The 20,716-nt window shown below is 39.8% G+C and overlaps 1 protein-coding gene across 2 annotated transcripts in view; it reads left to right on the top strand.

The window, feature by feature from the left end:
- The first annotated feature begins 240 nt into the window (after positions 1–240).
- The window catches only part of LYPLA1 (lysophospholipase 1), a 50,417-nt gene continuing 29,941 nt past the window's right edge, over positions 241–20,716 (top strand). The window contains exons 1-2 of one of the 2 annotated variants that reach the window (XM_058528713.1): positions 241–359; positions 1,187–1,218. In XM_058528713.1, the coding sequence (XP_058384696.1) occupies positions 291–359; positions 1,187–1,218 (101 nt within the window). In that variant the 5' untranslated portion in view covers positions 241–290. The remainder of the gene's footprint in view (positions 360–1,186; positions 1,219–20,716) is intronic. The other variant, XM_058528712.1, reaches the window with a different exon arrangement.

Genomic DNA, 20,716 nt, shown 5'->3' with positions numbered 1-20,716 from the left:
GAGAGGGTCAGCTCCCGCCGCGGTTCGGGCGCAGCCAATCTGGCCAACCGAGAAGCCGGACATTGTGACGCGCGGAGAGCGGCGGGGGAGGGGCAGGGCGACAGGTCCCTCGAGGGCAGCGCGGGCGCGCGGAGCCGGCGGAGGGCGGTGCGGCGCCGCGTTGGCGCGCACGCGCCTGAGCGCGCGCCCGGTGGGGCGGGCCGGGACTCGGCGCTCGCACGCCGTTGGGCCGCGGCCGGGCGCCCGCTCTCCCTTCCGCCTGCGACGCGCGCTGTCGGTCGAGCCGGTGTATGTGCGGCAATAGCATGTCTGCCCCGCTCCCCGCCATCGTGCCCGCCGCCCGGAAGGCCACCGCTGCGGTGAGTGGCGGCAGCCGCGGCTCGGAGGGGCCCGCTCGGCCCGCTGCCGGCACTGCCCCTCGCGCGGGTGGCGTCGCAGGCCGGCTGGCGGCCGGGGGGCGGCGTGGTCGGCGCGGCCCGGGCCCCTGTGTGTGGGGAGGGCGCTGGGCTGGCGGCCGCCGGAGGCTCGGGCCGCACCGCCCCTCAGCCCCGAGCCCGAGCCGTCCGCATTGCGGAGCGGGTGCGGCCCGCGACCCCCGGACCCCGGCGGCCCGGCCCCAGCCTGTGGGCACCGGCGTTGGCGGACAGGCGCCCCCACTCGAGGTGGCTCTGGTGCGCGTTTCCCTCTTGGTGGCGGGTGAGGGAAGTCTTAACTCCTCAAGAAAATGGCTTTATTTTCTTACCTTGCACTCTTGTCCTAAATTAAAGAAGTTTGAAGATTTAGCGTCTTAAGAGATCGCAGGTGCTGTTTTTTAGGGAACTGTGTATATGAGGCGCTCAAACTTATTTTTACCCCCGGAAGGTCCTTTTTCTGATGGAAGAATTCTACAGTATATGTGAGACTTCCATGTTTTGACTTGAAACAATTTTTCTTAGAATATTATCATTTACACTTAAGAATTTCTAGCTGGGACCTCTTTAAGTGCTAAAATCACACGTTAATTATCTTAGGAACTACAGGAGAGAAGCTAAGTATTTTTGCCATTTAAGGGAGGTCTGTGGAGATTAATTAACTTGCTGAAGGTAGTGTTCTGTAATTCTGGCATCCAGACCTAACCAAAGCCACAGTGTGTATCAATTCCGTGTGGGTTCATTTAGGCATTGCTTATTAATTTTTTCTTTTCTAGGTGATTTTCCTTCATGGATTGGGAGATACAGGGTAGGTACCATTATTAATAACAGTAATGAAATGGGGTCATATAACTACTTACAGGATCAAAGGTTTAATGTTTAAGAACTCTAGGATTGTATACAAAAAGATTGCTAGTAATATTTATTACAGTCCAGTAATAAGATACAATCTTTTCTTTTTTAAAAACCTCCAGAATTTTCCCCTCATCATCTTGAATTTGTCCCTTTTCAACTCCTGTTTCTGGAACATATTACAATTGCAAACTCTTCCTTGAGTTGCTGTGGGTATTGGATACCAGAGATGCGTGGAATGTTTGTAGAGACAGTGTGCAGTTGAGAGCCTTCCAGAGGAGTTAAAATTTCAGGGCAGGTTGAGGAGAAGAACTAGCTGTAAGGGAAGTAATAGCAATGTGAGGTATACAGCATTCTGAATGAAAGCTTAGATGTTCCCTTAAAAGAAAAAATCAGTTGAAGGGCCGGGAGGCAACTTGAGAATTTACTTGGCAGTTAATCAAACAAATTTCATTCTGCTAACTTGAGATATATAATTTGTCTTTCACTCAGGCTTTTTCTATATTGAGAGGTTTTTGTTTTTAATTTAAATCAGTGATTATCTGTTTGAAACTTAGGTAAAATTGTTAGAAATTTGTTGTTATAAAATTGCAGAATTAGAGGAAAACTGAAGATAAATAAATTTTGATAAAGTAGCCAAGAAACTATTGTCTTCTTTACAAGGTGGCATTGGGCTAGATTAATTCTTACAAGTGATTCCTAATATTTTTTTATGCCTACTAAGTAGAGGTACATGACCACATGGAAAAGGCTGTAGGACTCTTTCTGGCAATCAGGTAGTCCTATGATAATCACAGACTTATATTTTACTATTTATTTATTTATTTGTTTTCCTAAACAGGTTTAGGGAAGCTCTTGTTTTATAATCAAACCCTTCTTGATGCTGAGAGCAGGGAGGAACTTGCTACCCTGTAACTTTCCTAGTAAAGAGAGCTTCTAGGCCTGAAGAATCAGTGCAAGAAAAAAAAGCTTCAGTGTAAAGAGGTTCTCTGTGGACCCCAGTTTAGCCATAATCCGTAGACTGAAGTTGAGTGAAAATGATGAAGAAAACGAACATGTGAGATTAAAAATACCAAGAGCATCCATGACATGTTGACTGAGAATTAAGTTTATATGAAAAATTAAAGGTCTCCAGTTCTGAAAATACTTTGGGAGATAGCACTAAAGAAAAGCTGATTGGTTCCGTGAATACATGATGAAATTCAGAACCAGCCAATCTGACAAGTGGCAATTTAATGTTTAAAATACTTTTAGAGAACTAGTTATAGTACATTTATCAGGTTAACTTGGAGAATGATGGGAATTAAGTGATTCAGTGTGTTGCTATAAAAATGGGCAGCTTTTGCTTTGTCTTGTTGATTCTTTTTTGCAGAAGCAGCAGCGTGTGCCATCTCGTAACTTAGGTCTTGCAATCTATGTCCTTTAGAATCCTCATGAAAAAAGTGTTCAGTGGCCGAATAAGATTGGGAGACCCTGTATAATTCCATATTTTCTCAATTCTAATATGTCGTTTCCCCCACATTTTTATGTGTCTGAGATTGATATTCATTTTACTACATGTGTGTTTATTGTGGTGGGGATTTTTTTTCCCCATAAAAAGCTGTTTTTTTCAGTTGTGCCTCTTAGAGTATATCTTAGTGTCTAGGAAATATGATATAGCATCTTCTCCTCTTGCAGATTTACAGCATATGCACTAGCATGTTTAAAGCTCTGAAAAGTTGTGCAGGAAAGAAACACATCTGACCACCAAAGTGTTCCTACTCCTAGTATGTATAATAAATTAGTGTTCAAAGAAATACATTTTAGACCATACTGTGTTGCATGAGATCAGTTTTCCTTCCAAAATAAACATAGCTTTTATGATTATGAAAATGTTACATTTCTATTGTAAAAAAAATTCAAAATGCAAATATGCTTGAGAAGAGAGTGAACGTCAGTTGAAATCCTACAACCCAGAGATACATATTTATTTTTTATAGCATTTAAAGAAAGGTTTTATTTTGAAATGTTTTCAAATTTATAGAAGAGTTGCAAGAATATTACAGATTCCTCAATACCTTTTACCGGGATTCACGAATCACTGTTTATCAAATATGTTACTATGTATGCTGAACCCTTTGAGAGTAAATTGCAGATATCATGATTCTTTATTTCCAAAGGCTTTAGCGTGTACCTCCTCAGAACAAGGAGAGTCTCTTATATAACCACAGAATAGTTACCAAATTCAGGAAATTTAGCACTTATTTAATATTATTATCTAATGAACTACATATTCAAATTTTACCAGCTGTCCCAGTAATGTTCTTTATAGTAATCCCCTCCCCCCTGCAATCCAATTCCCAGTCACACACTGCATTTAGCTCATATATCTCTTTAGTCTCTTTTAATCTGGAACAGTTTCTCAGCTCCTCTTTGTCTTTCATGACATTGACGTTTTTGCAGAGATCAGCCTAGTCCCTCAGCTTAGGTTTGTTTGGCATTTCTTCGTGATTAGATTTAGTTTATGCATTTTTGGTGTGAATACCATCTAGGAGATATGTCATATTCATTGCATCACATCAGGAGACAAGTTATGCCGTTTGTCCCATTATTGATGCCAACTTGGATCACTTGATGAAGGTGGCATCTTCCAAGTTTCTCTGTTGCACTTATTTTCCCTTTGTAGTTAAAGGGCAGGTTGTGGAGAGATACTTTGAGACTATGCAAGTAGTACATCAGACTTTGACTCAGTATTTTTAGCATCCATTGATCATTCTTCCTTCAGTCAGTTGTTACTATGATGTGATTTTCTAACTCTGTCACTTGTTTTATGTTTATTAGTTTGCCCCTCCCCATTTGTTTAGTGTGGACTCAGATTTATTTAATGGGTTATATCCCATCATTGTTATTATGTTTTAAAATTTTTAACTTTTTCCTTTACCTTACATAAAAATTACAGAAATAGTATTTAGAGCTGCTTATATCCTTCACTCAGATTACGCAATTGTTAACGTTTGTGAAACATTTGAGAATCAGTTGCAGACATATTGCCTCATTACTCCCTAATACATCAATGTGTATTTTGTAAGGATAAGGATACTCCCATAGACCCACAGTATAATCAGCAATCAAGACGTTAATATTGATCTAATACTACCATCAAATCCACCAACCCCTTCACATTTCCTTGGTTTCACCCAGTAACATCCTTTATGTCCTTTAGACATGATACCTAATGCAACCTGTGATCCTAGATTGGATGCTGGTGATGTTACATTTTATCGCTTGGTTAAGACAGTGTCTGCCAGGTTTCTGCATAGTAAAATTAATAAGTATATTTTCTTAAAAAATATTTTATGAGGAGACACTTTGATATTGTGAAAATATCTGTTTCTTACCAAATTTTCACCCATGGCTTTAGCATCTATTAATGATTCTTGTCTGAATCTATTATTGTGATAATTGCCAAATGATGATCTTTTAAAAAATTCCTTCATTCTAGATTTATTCATTGGCAGTCTACTGTGGGGTAGAGCTTTGCCTTTTCCCTTATATATTATGTATGCTTATGTTCATTTATTTGTTTAAAAATTTTAAATCAGTAGACTCTTGGATTCTTGTTTTGCTCTGAGGGTTACAATGTGTTGTTAAATCTGTTGTTATTTATTTTGATGCTCAGATTGTCCTGTACTTGGCCAGTGAGAGCCCCTTCAAGCTAGCTCTTATGTCTCTGGGACGTGTCCCCATCATTCCTTGAGCACTGCCTTACTTTCTGGTGCAACAGGATTTTTTCCAAGATCATCTTATGTTTTCCCTGCTTCAGTCCTGGACTCAGCCATTTTTTCAAGAGCCCTGATTCCTTTTAATGGAGAAGGTTATTTAGGAAACAAGATCTGAGTGCCATGTGTGCTCATTGCTGGAGTCATTACTTCTAGACCCTTTCAGTGGACAGAACTAGGAATATATCTGTGTACATACATATATACATTCATCTGTATCGGTTTTGATATTTACATATATTAAAAATTTTGAGTTTACACTGATTCCTCCAGTTTCAGCCCAATACCACAGGTTTATTCTAGCTTTCCTCCTTTCTGTATTTGTACTTCCATGGGAAACCTGGCTTCTGTTCTGGCATTTCTGGCCAGTAATGCAGCTCAGGATGTGCCTTGCTCCGGATGCCCCAGCCCACAGCTATGCTTCATACATGGAAATGCTCTCTCGTAGCCCCCCACTGCTGAGTTTGACACCTGAAAGTTCAGATCCAATTAAGGGGGGAGCAAGGAAGGAGAAAAGGCCAGGTGGAAAGCTTGGCCCTCTTCATGTAAACCCCTCCCCTCCATATAGTCTAGGAGTTATTGGTCTGTATTACCAGTCTGTTTGAGATTTTTCTAGGCTGAGGAGATTGTAAAAGCTTAGAAAAGGAAGTTTCAAAGACAGAAGTGGTTACATGGATCAGCTCTTAGCTGAGAGGTCAAACAAGGTGAGGATTGAAAATAGTATTGAATTGGCAACATGGATACATATTGTGACCTTTCATTTGCAAGTCTTCCTATAATCAGGAACTAATGGAATTATAGAGTGTGATTTGGGGATCATTTAGTTACAAGGAATAGAAAAACATTCAACCAATTCAAACAAAAAATGGAATTTATGGAAAGATACAAGGATAACTCACTAGCATATAAACTCCGTGAAGGCAAAGATTTTTTAAAAAATTGCATTGATGGGCCAGCCCTGATGGCCTAATGGTTAAAGTTTGGCGCTCACCACTTCGGTGGCCCGGGTTTGCTTCCCGGTCGTGGAACCACACGACGTGTCTGTCAGTTGCCATGCTGTGGTGGCTGCTCACATAGAAGAACTAGAACGGCAGCTTACAACTATGATACACAACTGTGTACTGGGGCTTGGGGAAAAAAAAATGATTGGCAACAGATGTTAGCTCAGGGCCAATCTTTCCCTGCCAAAAAAAAATTCATTGAGGTGTAATTCACATACCATAAAATTCACCTGAGAACAGGGATTTTTTTTTGTTTAACTTAATAGGGATTTTTTTCTGTTTAGCTTAATAAATATCCCCAGGGCTTCAACAATACTGGATATGTAGTAGCACTAAGAATTTGTTGAATAAATAAATGAATGAATGAGCAATTAAAGGGCAAGACATATAATGAGCATCAGTAACCAAGTGTATTCGTTTACTAGGACTGTCATAACAAATAACCACAAGCTGGCTGGCTTTACACAGCAGAAATTTATTCTTGTAGGTCAAAGTGCTAGAAGTCAAAAATCAAGGTGTCAGAAGGGCTACAGATACCCCCTCTGAAGGTTCTCAGGGAGAATTCTTTGCCTCTTCCAGTTTGGGATGGCTTCTGGCGTTCCTTGGCTTGTGGCAGCATACTTCCAATCTCTGCCTCCTGCTTCATGACCTTTTCTGCTGTTTATCTTTGTTCTCTCCTCTTAAAAGGACACCAGTCACTAGATTTAGGGCCCACTGTAATTCAGTATGATCTCATCTTGATTCTTAACAAATTACATCTGCAAAGAGCCTATTTCCGAATAAGGTCACATTCTGAGGTTCCAGGTGGACGTGAATCTTGGGGAGTGCTGTTCAACCAACTACACCAAGGTTATTCTCACTTTTTGTGGTCTTGTGGTTTCTCACTTTTGCTTTCTGTATGTGTGCACAATTTTCTCTGCTGACACACTTTCTTGTCACCCCAAAGTGGACCATCCTCGCACTGACTTGACATCAACCCTTGTTTTGGTGTTCAGTTAGAATCCAACCCATCTTGGATCATTTTGCTCTTGACCAGTTAGTTGGTAAGACTGATTAGGACTTATAGGGGAGATTCCATAACAGTGATGAGCTACTGGGATGGGAATGAGTAGTGTTTCTTGTGCAAACCTGGAAGGAATTTTTGAGTTTTTAGTTCTACCCCATATTATTATGGGGTAGTGCACATCATGGAAATATACGCTACTGTGTAGTCTTTTTAGAAAGAGCACAATTGAGAAGTAGAATAGAGTGAATTTGTAATATTTCTTGGGGTATGCCCTAAAATTCACTTTTTGAACTCATATGAAGCTTTGTGTGTGTGTCTATGTTTTGTTTTTCTTTTCTGTTTTCTAATAAAATGAAATATATTCTGACTAGTTGAGGTGTCTGAATATTAGATTTCCTTTAATTGAAGCTTTGTGTTGAATTCTTAAATCTTGAGGTTTCCGTTGACTTTGAAAATTATCAAAAGGACCTGGAAACAAGTTGGCCGTACTTTTGTATAATACGATCGGAGTCAGATTTTTATAAACTATGGAGACCTTTAAAATCATCCAGTACAACTAGCTCAGGTTATGGATGGGAAAACTGGGGACTAGAAAGGCATTGATTCTCATACTTTAGCATACATAAAAATCGTCGGGAGAGGGGCTAAGTTTGCACGCTCTGCTTCGGCAGCCTGAGGTTTGCAGATTTGGATCCCCGGTGCGGACGTACACACTGCTTGTCAAGCGATGCTGTAGTGGCATCCCATATACAAAATAGAGGAAGATGGGCACGGATGTTAGCTCAGGGCTAATCTTCCTTAGCAAAAAGAGGAAAATTGGCAAGGGGTGTTAGGTCAGGGCTGATCTTCCTCACCAAAAAAAAAAAAATCACCTGGAAGACTTGATTATTGGATCCCAACACCAGGTTTTCTGATTCAGTAGGTCTGGGAGGGAACCCAGGAATTTGCATTTCTTCTTTTTATTGCAGTAACATTGGTTTATAACATTGCATAAATTTCTGTTGTACATTATTATATTTCAATTTCTGTGTAGATCACATCATGTTCACCACCCAAAGACTAATTACAATCCATCACCACATATATGTGCCTAATCACCCATTTTGCCCTCCTCCCTTCCTGTCTGGTAACTACCAATTCAGTCTCTGTCTCTATGTGATTGTTTGTTGTTGTTTTTATCTTCTACTTATGAGTGAGATCATATGGTATTTAACTTGCTCCCTCTGACTTATTTCGCTTAGCATAATAACCTCAGGGTCCATCCATGTTGTCACAAATGGCCGGATTTCATCGTTTGTTATGGCTGAGTAGCATTCCATTGTGTATATATACCACATCTTCTTTATCCATTCGTCCCTTAATGGGCATCTAGGTTGTTTCCAGGTCTTGGCTGTTGTGGATAATGCTGCAGCGAACATAGAGGTGCGTGTATCTTTACGCATTGGTGTTTTCATGTTCTTTGGATAAATACTCAGCAATGGAATAGCTGGATCATATGGTAGTTCTTTTCTTAATTTTTTGAGGAATCTCCATACTGTTTTCCATAGTGGCTGCACCAGTTTGCACTCCCACCAGCAGTGTATGCAAGTTTCCTTCTCTCCACATCTTCTCCAACACTTATTATTTCCTGTCTTGTTAATTATAGCCATTCTGATGGGCGTGAGGTGATATCTCATTGTAGTTTTGATTTGCATTTCCCTCATAATTAGAGATGTTGAACATCTTTTCGTGTGCCTTTTGGCCATCTGTATATCTTCTTTGGAGAAATGTCTGTTCAGATCTTTTGCCCGTTTTTTGGTTGGGTTGTTTTTTTGTTGTTGAGATGTATGAGTTCTTTATATATTTTGGAGATTATTCCCTTATCAGATATATGGTTTGCAAATGTCTTCTGCCAATTGTTGGGTCGCTTTTTCATTTTGTTGATGGTTTCCTTTCCTTGCAGAAACTTCTAGTTTGATATAGTCCCATTTGTTTATTTTTTCTATTGTTTCCCTTTCCCGGTTGGACTTGGTACTTGAAAATATGCTGCTAAGACCAATGTCAAAGAGTGTACTGCCTATGTTTTCTTCTAGGAGTTTCATGGTTTCAGGTCTTACATTCAAGTCATTAATCCATTTTGAGTTAATTTTTGCGTATGCTGTAAGATAATGGTCTACTTTCATTCGTTTGCATGTTTCTGTCCAGTTTGTCCCAACACCATTTGTTGAAGAGACTTTCCTTTCCCCATTGTATGTTCTTTGTCAAAGATTAGCTGTCCATAGATGTATGGGTTTATTTCTGGGCTCTCGATTCTGTTCCATTGATCTCTGTGTCTGTTTTTGTGCCAGTACCATGCTGTTTTGGTTACTGTAGCTTTGTAGTATATTTTGAAGTCGGAGAGTGTGATATCTCCAGCTTTGTTCTTTTTTCTCAGGATTCCTTTGGCTATTCAGGGTCTTTTGTTGTTCCATATAAAGTTTAGGATCCTTTGTTCTATTTCTGTGAAAAATGTTGTTGGAACTTTAGTAAGGATTGCATTGAATCTATAGATTGCTTTAGGAAGTATGGACATTTTAGCTGTTAATTCTTCTAATCCAAGAGCAAGGAATATCTTTCCATTTCTTTGTATTTTCTTCTATTTCTTTCAACAACGTTTTATAGTTTTCAGCGTACAGATCTTTCACTTCTTTGATTAAGTTTACTCTTAGGTATTTTATTCTTTTTGTTGTGATTATGAATGAGATTGTATTCTTAATTTCTCTTTCTGCTACTTCCTTGTTGTATAGAAATGCAACTGATTTTTATGTTGATTTTGTATCTTACAACTTTACTGTATTCATTTATTATTTCTAAAAGTTTTTTGGTGGATTCTTTAGGGTTTTCTATATATAAAATCCTGTCATCTGTAAATAGTGATAGTTTCACTTCTTCCTTTCCAATTTGGATCCCTTTTATTTCTTTTTCTTGCCTCATTGCTCTGGTTAAGACTTCCAATACTATGTTAAATAAGAGTGATGAAAGTAGGCATCCTTGTTTGATTCCTGTTCTTAGAGGGATAGCTTTCAGTTTTTCACCGTCGAGAATGATATTAGCTGTAGGTTTGTCATATATGGTCTTTATTATGTTGAGGTACTTTCCTTCTATACCCATTTTATTCAGAGTTTTCATCATAAATGGATGCTGTATCTTGTCAAATGCTTTCTCTGCATCTGTTGAGATGATCATGTGGTTTTTATTTTTCATTTTGTTAATGTGGTGTATCACATTGATTGATTTGTGGGCATTGAACCATCCCTCTATCACTGGAATAAATCCTACTTGATCATAGCGTATAATCTTTTTTTTTTTTTTTTTTGGTGAGGAAGATCGGCCCTGATCTAACATCTACCAATCCTCCTCTTTTTGCTGAGGAAGACTGGCCTTGGGCTAACATCCATGCCCATCTTCCTCCACTTTATATGGGACGCCGCCACAGCATGGCTTGCCAAGCGGTGCATCAGTGCGTGCCCAGGATCCGAACCAGCAAACCCCAGGCTGCTGCAGTGGAATGCGTGCACTTAACCGCTTGCGCCACCGGGCCGGCCCCGCGTATGATCTTTTTAATGTATTGTTGTTTTCAGATTGCTAGTACTTTGTTGAGGATTTTTGCATCATTCATCAGTGATATTGGTCTGTAATTTTCTTTTTTTTGTATTGTCCTTGTCTGGTTTTGGTATCAGGGTAACGTTGGCTTCGTAGAATGAGTTAGGCAGCTTCCCCTTCTCCTCAGTTTTTTTGGAAGAGTTTGAGAAGGATAGGTATTAAGTTGTCTTAGAATATTTGGTAGAATTCACCAGGGAAGCCATCTGGTCCTGGACTTTTATGTTTTGGGAGATTTTTGATTACCGTTTCAATCTCCTTACTGGTGATTGGTCTATTCAAATTCTCTATTTCTTCTTGATTCGGTTTTGGAAGGTTGTATGATTCTAAGAATTTATCCATTTCTTCTAGATTATCCAACTTGTTGGTATATAGCTTTTCTTAGTATTCTCTTATAGTGTTGTATTTCTGAGGCGTCTGTTGTAATTTCTCCTGTTTAATTTCTGATTTTATTTATTTGAGCCTTCTCTTTTTCTTGGTGCATCTAGCTAAAGGTTTGTCAACTTTGTTTATCTTTTCAAAGAACCAACTCCTAGTTTCATTGATTTTTTTTCTATTTTCTTTTAGTCTCTATTTCATTTATTTCTGCTCTAATTTTTATTATTTCCCTTCTACTGATTTATGGCTTTGTTTGTTCCTCTTTTTTCTAGTTCCTTTAGGTGGGTTTGTGGGGATGGTGGATTGTTAGATTGTTTGAGATTTTTCTTGTTTCTTGAAGCAGGCCTGTATTGCTATAAGCTTCCCTCTTAGAACTGCTTTTGCTGTATCCCATAAATTTTGGCATGTCGTATTTTCATTTTCATTTGTCTCCAGGTATTTTTTGATTTCTCTTTTGATTTCTTCATTGACTCATTCATTGTTCAGTAGCATTTTGTTTCATCTCCACATACTTGTGGCTTTTCTGATTTTCTTCCTGCAGTTTCATATCCCTGAGGTCAGAAAAGATGCTTGATATTATTTAATTCTTCTTAAATTTATTGAGATTTGTTTTGTGGCCTATTATGTGATCAGTCCTGGAGAATGTTCCTTGTGTATTTGAAAAGAGTGTGTATTCTGCAGTTTTTGGATGGAATGGTCTGTTTGTATCTACTAAGGCCAGCTGGTTTAATGTGTCATTTAAGGCCAATGTTTCCTTATTGATATTCTGTTTGGATGATCTATCAGTTGGTGTAAGTGGAGTGTTAAAGTCCCCTACTATTATTGTGTTACTGTCTATTTCTCCTTTTTTGTCTGTTAATAATTGCTTTATATATTTAGGTGCCGTTATGTTGGGTACATAGATATTTACAAGTGTTATATCCTCTTGTTGGATTGTTCCTTTGATCATTATGTAGTTCCTTTTTATGTCTCTTGTTACAGTTTTTGTTTTAAAGTCTATTTTGTCTGTTACAAATATTGCTACCCCAGCTTTCTTTTCATTGCCATTTGCATGGAGAATCTTTTTCTATCCCTTCACTTTCAGTTTATGTGTGTTTTTAGGACTGAAGTGTGTCTCTTGTGTGCAGCATATATATGGGTCTTGTTTTTCATCCAGTCACCCACCCTATGCCAATTTTTTTTTTTTTGTGAGGGAGATCAGCCCTGAGCTAACATCCGTGCCAATCCTCCTCCTTTTGCTGAGGAAGAGTGGCTCTGAGCTAACATCTATTACCAATCCTCCTCCTTTTTTTTTCCCCCAAAGCCCCAGTAGATAGTTGTATGTTATAGCTGCGCATTCTTCTAGTTGCTGTATGTGGGACACGGCCCCAGCATGGCCAGAGAAGTGGTGCGTCAGTGCGCGCCTGGGATCCGAACCCGGGCCGCCAGCAGCAGAGCATGCGCACTTAACCGCTAAGCCACGGGGCCGGCCCCACCCTATGCCTTTTGATTGGAGCATTTAGTCCATTGACATTTAAAGTAGTTGTCGATAAGTATGTGCTTATTGCCATTTTGTTACTTTTTTTCTGGGTGTTTTAGTAGTTCTTCTCTGTTCCTTGCTTCTTCTCTTGCTGTCTTCCCTTGTGGTTTGATGGCTTTCTTTAGTGTTATGTTTGGATTCCTTTCTCTTAATCTTTTGTGTGTTTGTTACAGGTTTCTGGTTTGTGATTACCATGAGGTTCATATATAATCTACATATATAGCAATCTGTAGTAAGTTGATGGTCTTTTTAGTTTGACCTCTTTCTAAAAGCTCTACTCTTTTACTCCTCTCTTCCCACATTTTAGGTTTTTGATATATCTATCCTCTTTTTTTATGTGTGTGTATCTGTTACTCTCTTATCATGGAAATAGGTAATTTTAGTACTTTTGTCCTTCATATTATCTTCATAGGTGGTTGATCTGCTACCTTTACTGTGTTTTTGCCTTTGCCAATGATTTTATTGCTTTTTTTTGTTGATAATTTTCTTATTCTTCGTTTTGAGGAATGGTCTTCTCTTGTAAGACTGGTTTCTTGGTGATAAACTCTAATTTTTGCTTGTCTAGGAAACTCTTTATCTTTCCTTCTATTCTGAATGATAACCTTCCTGGGTAGAGTATTCTGGCTGTAGGTTTTTTCCTTTCAGCACACTAAATATATCATGCCACTCCCTTCTAGCCTGTAAGGTTTCTGCTGAGAAGTCAGCTGATGGCCTTATGGCATTTCCTTTGTGTGTAACTTGTTGCCCTTCTCTTGTGGCTTTTAGGATTTTCTCTTTATTTTTAATTCTTGACATTTTAATTATGATGTGTCTTGGTGTGGGCCTCTTTCGGTTTATCTAGTTTGGTGCTCTCTATGCTTCCTGTAGCTGGATGTCTGTTTCCTTCCTTACTTTAGGAAAATTTTTACCTATTATTTCTTCAAATAGGTTCTCTGCCCCTTTATCTCTCTCTTTTCCTTCTGGGCCACTTACAATATGAATGTTAGTGCGTTTGATGTTGTTCCAGAGGTCCCTTAGACTGTTCTCCTTCTTTTTAATTCTTTTTCTTTTTTCTCTTCAGCTTGAGTGATTTCCTCTAGTCTTTTGTCCAGCTCGCTCATCTGTTCTTCTGTATCATCTACTCTGCCATTGAGTCTCTTTGGTTAATTTTTCATTTCCAGTATTGTATTCTTCATTTCTGATTGATTCTTTTTTATGTTTTCCAATTCGTTGTTGACATTCTCACTGAGTTCATTCATTCTTCTCCCAAGATCAGTGAGCATCCTTATGACTTTTTGTTTGAACTCTTTCTCAGGTAGTTTATTTATCTCTGGTTCATTTAGTTGTTTTTCTGGGGTTTTGTCTTGTTCCCTTATTTGGAATGTATTTCTTTGCCTCCTAATTTTGCCTCTTTCTCTGTGATTATATCTATGTATTAGGTAGGTCAGCTACAGCTCCTGATCTTGGAGAGATGGCTTATGTAAGAGATGCCTTATGAGGCTTTCTTCTTGTCACCGGTTTCAAATGTTCCAGGAGTGACCCCTGTGTGGGCCACATGTGTCCTTCTGTTGTGGCAGGGTTGCTCTTGCTGCAGCCGCCCAGGGAGGCTAGGCTGTCCCCCTTGCTGGCTGGTTTTAATGCTCAGCTGTGTGTGGCTGCTATGGACCCTTCAGTCTCTTTATCGGGTGTGTGGCGCCCCAGCACAGTTGGCTGCAAGGTCTAATAGAACATTCCTGTTGCAGTTTTTCTAAGTGCGTAGGCTCCCAGAGTGGCTGGTTGCTAGGCTCAGGGGCTTACAATTGTTGTAGGCCTCAAGCCTAAAAGGCTGTTGCCAGCTCTCTCAGGATTGCAGCTGAGTGGGGCCGACCCCAAGCACAGAAGCACCCAGTGTTTCAGGCTTTGGAAGGTGGGGCTGATCCTCTGTGTGGCTGTTTGAGCGCAAGTCTTCTGCAGCTGACACGCCCTGCCGCCCACAGGGCCACACACACCGTCAATACAGTCCTCTCTCGTGTGCGTGCCCCGATCCTCTGAAATGGAGCCACCCACCTCACTGCAGAGGCCCCACACACTCCACCCACTCCTCTTGCATGCCCTGCCCCGCAGATATGGACCCACTTGCCCGGCTGTGGAGGATCCAGGCACCCCATCTATGCAGGCCCACAAGTTGCCTGAGGGCTTGCCATTGGGTGGGGCCATTCCCTACGACGGGCTGCCTGCCCTGGCTGAGCTGGATTAAATTGTTCCTCTAGTGTGGGGCAGATGCTCGGCTTACAGGTCAGGGGAAGAACTTGAATGGCGTCTGCCAGCGTCTGTGTCAATATACCTGTACTAGGTCACAATAATGGCTGCTGCCAACGTCTCAGTCCCTGGAGAGGTCTCTCTTCTCACTTGGATGCACCCAGAGCCTGTCAGGTGAGTCTCTTCACCAAAGGACTGTGCACCATTCTTTCTGGTGATTTTAGGTTGCTTTCCAAAATGGGTGGATTGTGCGTGGGCCCTTTAAGAGCAGGCTTTTTATTGCTGATATCCAATAGCTTTTCTGGAGGTGTCCCCTATTGTTGTTAGTAGCCAGCAAAGCTGGATGTTATAATACTTGTCTGGGTCGTGCTGAGTCCGAAAACTGCGTATAGCAGTAACGCTCCCCTGCTCAGGTCCCCTACTCCTCCAGGGAAGGCTGTGTACTTTAGGATTGCTCCCTGCCAGCCATGAAGGACTGCAGCTTGCGAAGGTAGCTTTTTTGTCTCTCCAGAAAGGAATTTCTGCGTCTCCCGTCTCAGTCAGCCCTGTCCCCTGTTACGGGGGTTCTTTTTATCCAGTTTTAAGTTCTCTCTCAGGGGTAATTGTTCCAAGAGTAGTTGTAAATTTGTTGTGTCCATGGGAGGAGGTGAGTTCAGAGTCCAACTACGCTGCCATCTTGACACCAACTTTGGAATTTGCATTTCTAGCAAGTTCCTAGATGATGCTGATTCTACTGGTCAGAGGACCACACTTTCATGTTCACTGAATGAACTGAGACCACACTTCTAGAAAGAGGCAGAGTTGGGACTAGATGCCAAGATTCCTATTCCTTTTTGTCATGTAAGTGTTCTTAGTATTTCTTGTGTAGAACAAAGGTTAGCAAACAGTGGGCCACAGTTCAATTCTGGCCTACCACTTTTTTAAAAATTTTGTTGTTGCTAATATTATTTATTGATATATGTCACATACCATAAAAGTCATCCTTTTAAAGTGTACAATTCAGTAGTTTTTAGTATATTTACAAAGCTGTGCAGCCATCACTACTATCTTAATTCAAGAATATTTTCAAATCCCAAAAAGAAACACCATACTCCTAGCAGATATTCTTCATTTCCTTCCCTGGAAACTATTTCTTTTTTTTTTTTTTCGTGAGGAAGATCAGCCCTGAGCTAACATCCATGCTAATCCTTCTCCTTTTGCTGAGGAAGACCAGCTGTGAGCTAGCATCTATTGCCAATCCTCCTCCTTTTTTTTTCCCCAAAGCCCCAGTAGATAGTTGTATGTCATAGTTGCACATCTTTCTAGTTGCTGTATGTGGGACGCAGCCTCAGCATGGCCGGAGAAGCAGTGCCTCGGTGTGCGCCCGGGATCCGAACCCAGGCTGCCAGTAGCGGAGCACGCACACTTAACTGCTAAGCCGCGGGGCCGGCCCCCAGAAACTATTAATTTCCTTTCTGTCTTTATGGATTTACCTATTCTGTACATTTCATATAAATGGTTTCAGACAGTCTGTGACCTTTTGTGTCTGAATTCTTTCACTTAGCATAATGTTTTTCAGATTTATCCATGTTGTAACATGTATCAGTAGTTTATTCCTTTTATTGCCAAATATTCCATTATATGACTATACCACGTGTTTTAAATTCATCAATTGGCATTTTAATTGTCTCCACTTTTTGGCTATCATGAATAATGCTACTCTGAACATTCATGTGCGAAATTTTACATGGACATAGGTTTTTAGTTCTCTTGGATAATTGCTGAATTAGTGATAACTGTGTTTAACCCTTTGAGGAACTCCCAGACTGTTGTTCACAGTGGCTGGCACCATTTTCCATTTCTACCAGCGGTGTTTAGGGTTCTGATTTTTCCACATTTTCACCATTATTTGCTATTCTCTGTCCTTTTGATTATAGCCATCCTATTGGGTGTGAAGTGGCATCTCATTTGGCTTTTATTTGCATTTCATTATAATTGACGGTGTTGATCATCCTTTCACATGATTGTTGGCCATTCGTATATCTTCTGTGAAGAAATATTTATTCAGGCCCTTTGCCCATTTTAAAAATTGGGCTATTTGGGGCTGGCCTGGTGGCGCAAGCAGTTAAGTGCGTGTGCTCTGCTGTGGTGGCCCGGGGTTCACTGGTTGGGATCCCGGGCGGGCACCGACACACTGCTTGGCAAACCATGCTGTGGCGGCGTCCCATATAAAGTGAAGAAAGATGTGCATGGATGTTAGCACAGGGCCAGTCTTCCTCAGCAAAAAAAAGAGGAGGATTGGCAGATGGTAGCACAGGGCTGATCTCCTCACAAAAAAAATAAAAAATAAAAATAAATTGGGCTATTTGTCTTTTTCTTGTTATTTGTAAGACTTCTTTGTATATTCTGGATACTCTTATCAGATATATGATTTGCAAATATCATCTCCCATTCTTTGGGTTATCTTTTCACTTTCTTGATAGTATCTGTTAAAGCACAACAGTTTTTAATCCTGGTGAATTCCAATTTATCTTTTTTCTTTGGTTGCTTATGCTTTTGGTATATTTAAGAAATCATTACCTAATTCAAGATCATGAAGATTTACACCCTTTTTTCTTCTAAGTGTTTTATAAGTTTAGCTCTTACATTTAGGTCTTTGATCCATTTTGACTTAAAATTTATACATGGTGTGAGGTAAGGGTCCAGCTTCCTTCTTTTGCGTGTGAATATGCAGTTGTCCCAGCTACATTTGTTGAAAAGACTGTTCTTTTGCATCGAATTGTCTTAACACTCTTGTCAAAAATCAATTGATGATAAATGTCCTGGACTTTCAATCCAATCCATTGATTTGTATGTCTGTCTTTATGCCAGTAACACACAATCTTTATAAGGTAGCTTTGTCATAATTTGCAGAATTTTCTTCCTTTTTAAGGCAGCATAATCATCCATTGTATGCATATACCACATTTTCTTGTCTATTTATCTGTCAATGGACACTTGAGGTGTGTCCACGTGTTAGCTCTTGTGAATAATACTGCTATGACTATGGGTGTACAAATGTCTCTTTGAAACCTTGCTTTCAAAGCATATGTACCCAGATGTGGAATTGCTGGATCATATGGTAATTCTATTTTTAATCTTTTGAGGACCCACCATACTCTTTTCCACAGCAGCTGTACCATTTTACATCCCCATCAACACTGCATTAGGCTTCCAGTTCCTCCGCATCCGTGCCTATGCTTGGTGTTTTCTGTTTTCTTTTTTTTTTTTGCTGTTTAAATGTATTTATTTATTTATTTATTTTTTAAGTTTTTTGTTTATTGCAGTAACATTGGTTTATAACATTATATAAATTTCAGGTGTACATCATCATACTTCTGTTTCTGCGTAGATTCCATCATGTTCACCACCCAAATACTAATTACAACCCATCACCACACACGTGTGCCAAATTATACCTTTCGCCCTCCTCCCTCCCCGTTTCCCCTCTGGTAACCACCAGTCCACTCTCTGTCTCTATGTGTTTATTGTTGTTATTATCTACTACTTAATGAAGGAAATCACACCGTATTTGACCTTCTCCCTCTGACTTATTTCACTTTGCATAATACCCTCAATGTCCATCCATGTTGTCACAAATCGCTGGATTTCATCATTTCTTATGGCTGAGTAGTATTCCATTGTGTATATATACCACATATTCTTTATCCATTCGTCCCCTGATGGGCACTTAGGTTGCTTCCAAGTCTTGGCTATTGTGAATAACGCTGCAATGAGCACAGGGGTGCATGTATCTTTATGCATTGATGTTTTCAAGTTCTTTGGATAAATACCCAGCAGTGGAATAGCTGGATCATATGGTAGTTCTATCCTTGATTTTTTGAGGAATCTCCATACTGTTTTCCGTAGCGGCTGCAGCAGTTTGCACTCCCACCAGCAGTGTATGAGAGTTCTCTTCTCTCCACATCCTCTCCAACACATGTTGTTTCCTGTCTTGTTAATTATACCCATTCTGACAGGCGTGAGGTGATATCTCATTGTAGTTTTGATTTGCATTTCCCTGATAGTTCATGAATTCGAACATCTTTTCATGTGTCTGTTGGCCATCTGTATATCTTCTTTGGAAAAATGTCTGTTCAGGTCTTTTGCCCATTTTTTGATTGGTTTGTTAGTTTTTTTTTTGTTGAGCTGCATCAGTTCTTTGTATATTTTGGAGATTAAGCCCTTATCAGCTGTATGGTTTGCACATATCTTCTTCCAATTGTTAGGTTGTCTTTTCGTTTTGTTGTTGGTTTCCTTTGCTGTGCAGAAGCTTTTTAGTTTGATGTAGTCCCATTTGTTTATTTTTTCTATTGTTTCTCTTGCCCGGTCAGACATGGTGCTTGAAAATATGTTAAGCCCGATGTTGAAGAGCGTACTGCCTGTGTTTTCTTCTAGAAGTTTCATAGTTTCAGGTCTTACATTCAAGTGTTTAATTCATTTGAAGTTAATTTTTGTGTATGGTGTAAGGTAAGGGTCTACTTTCATTTTTTTGCATGTGGCTATCCAGTTTTCCCAACACCATTTGTTGAAGAGACTTTCTTTTCTCCATTGTATGTTCCTGGCTCCTTTGTCAAAGATTAGCTGTCCAGAGATGTGTGGGTTTATTTCTGGGCTTTCCATTCTATTCCATTGATCTGTGTGTCTGTTTTTGTGCCAGTACCATGCTGTTTTGGTTACTATAGCTTTGTAGTATATTTTGAAATCAGGGAGTGTGATACTTCCAGCTTTGTTCTTTTTTCTCAGGATTCCTTTAGCTATTCGGGGTCTTTTGTTGTTCCATATAAATTTTAGGATTCTTTGTTCTATTTCTGTGAAAAATGTTGTTGGAACTTTGATAGGGATTGCATTGAATCTGTAGATGGCTTTAGGAAGTATGGACATCTTAACTATGTTAATTTTTCCAATCCAAGAGCATGGACTATCTTTCCATTTTTTTGTGTCGTCTTCAGTTTCTTTCAGCAATGTTTGATAGTTTTCCGTGTACAGCTCTTTCACCTCTTTGGTTAAGATTATTCTTAGGTATTTTATTCTTTTTGTTGCAATTGTAAATGGGATGGTGTTCTTAATTTCTCTTTCTGCTACTTCGTTGTTAGTGTATGCAACTGATTTTTGTATGTTGATTTTGTATCTTGCAACTTTACCATATTCGTTTATTACTTCTAAAAGTTTTCTGGTGGATTCTTTAGGGTTTTCTATATATAAAATCATGTCATCTGCAAATAGTGACAGTTTCACTTCTTCCTTTCCAATTTGGATCCCTTTTATTTCTTTCTCTTGCCTGATGGCTCTGGCTTAGGACTTCCAGTACTATGTTAAATAGGAGTGGTGACAGTGGGCATCCTTGTCTGGTTCCTCTTCTTAGAGGGATAGCTTTCAGTTTTTCACCATTGAGGATGATATTAGCTGTAGGTTTGTCATATATGGTCTTTATTATGTTGAGGTACTTTCCTTCTATACCCATTTTATTCAGAGTTTTTATCATAAATGGATGCTGTATCTTGTCAAACGCTTTCTCTGCATCTATTGAGATGATCATGTGATTTTTATTCTTCATTTTGTTAATGTGGTGTATCACGTTGATTGATTTGTGAATGTTAAACCATCCCTGCATACCTGGAATAAATCCCACTTGATCATGGTGTATAATCTTTTTAACGTATTGTTGTATGCGATTTGCTAGTATTTTGTTGAGGATTTTTGCATGAGTGTTCGTCAGTGATATTGGCCTGTAGTTTTGTTTTTTTTGTGTTGTCCTTGTCTGGTTTTGGTATCAGGGTAATGTCGGCTTCGTAGAATGAGTTAGGGAGCTTCCTCCCCTCCTCAATTTTTTGGAAGAGTTTGAGAAGGATAAGTATTAAGTCTTCTTTGAATGTTTGGTAGAATTCACCAGGGAAGCCGTCTGGTCCTGGACTTTTATTTTTGGGGAGGTTTTTGAT

Source organism: Diceros bicornis, chromosome 33 (assembly GCF_020826845.1).
Source record: "Diceros bicornis minor isolate mBicDic1 chromosome 33, mDicBic1.mat.cur, whole genome shotgun sequence".
Classification (NCBI taxonomy): Eukaryota; Metazoa; Chordata; class Mammalia; order Perissodactyla; family Rhinocerotidae; genus Diceros; species Diceros bicornis.
The sequence above is the reverse complement of the archived record's forward strand: the minus strand, read 5'-3'. Positions and strand labels throughout refer to the sequence as shown.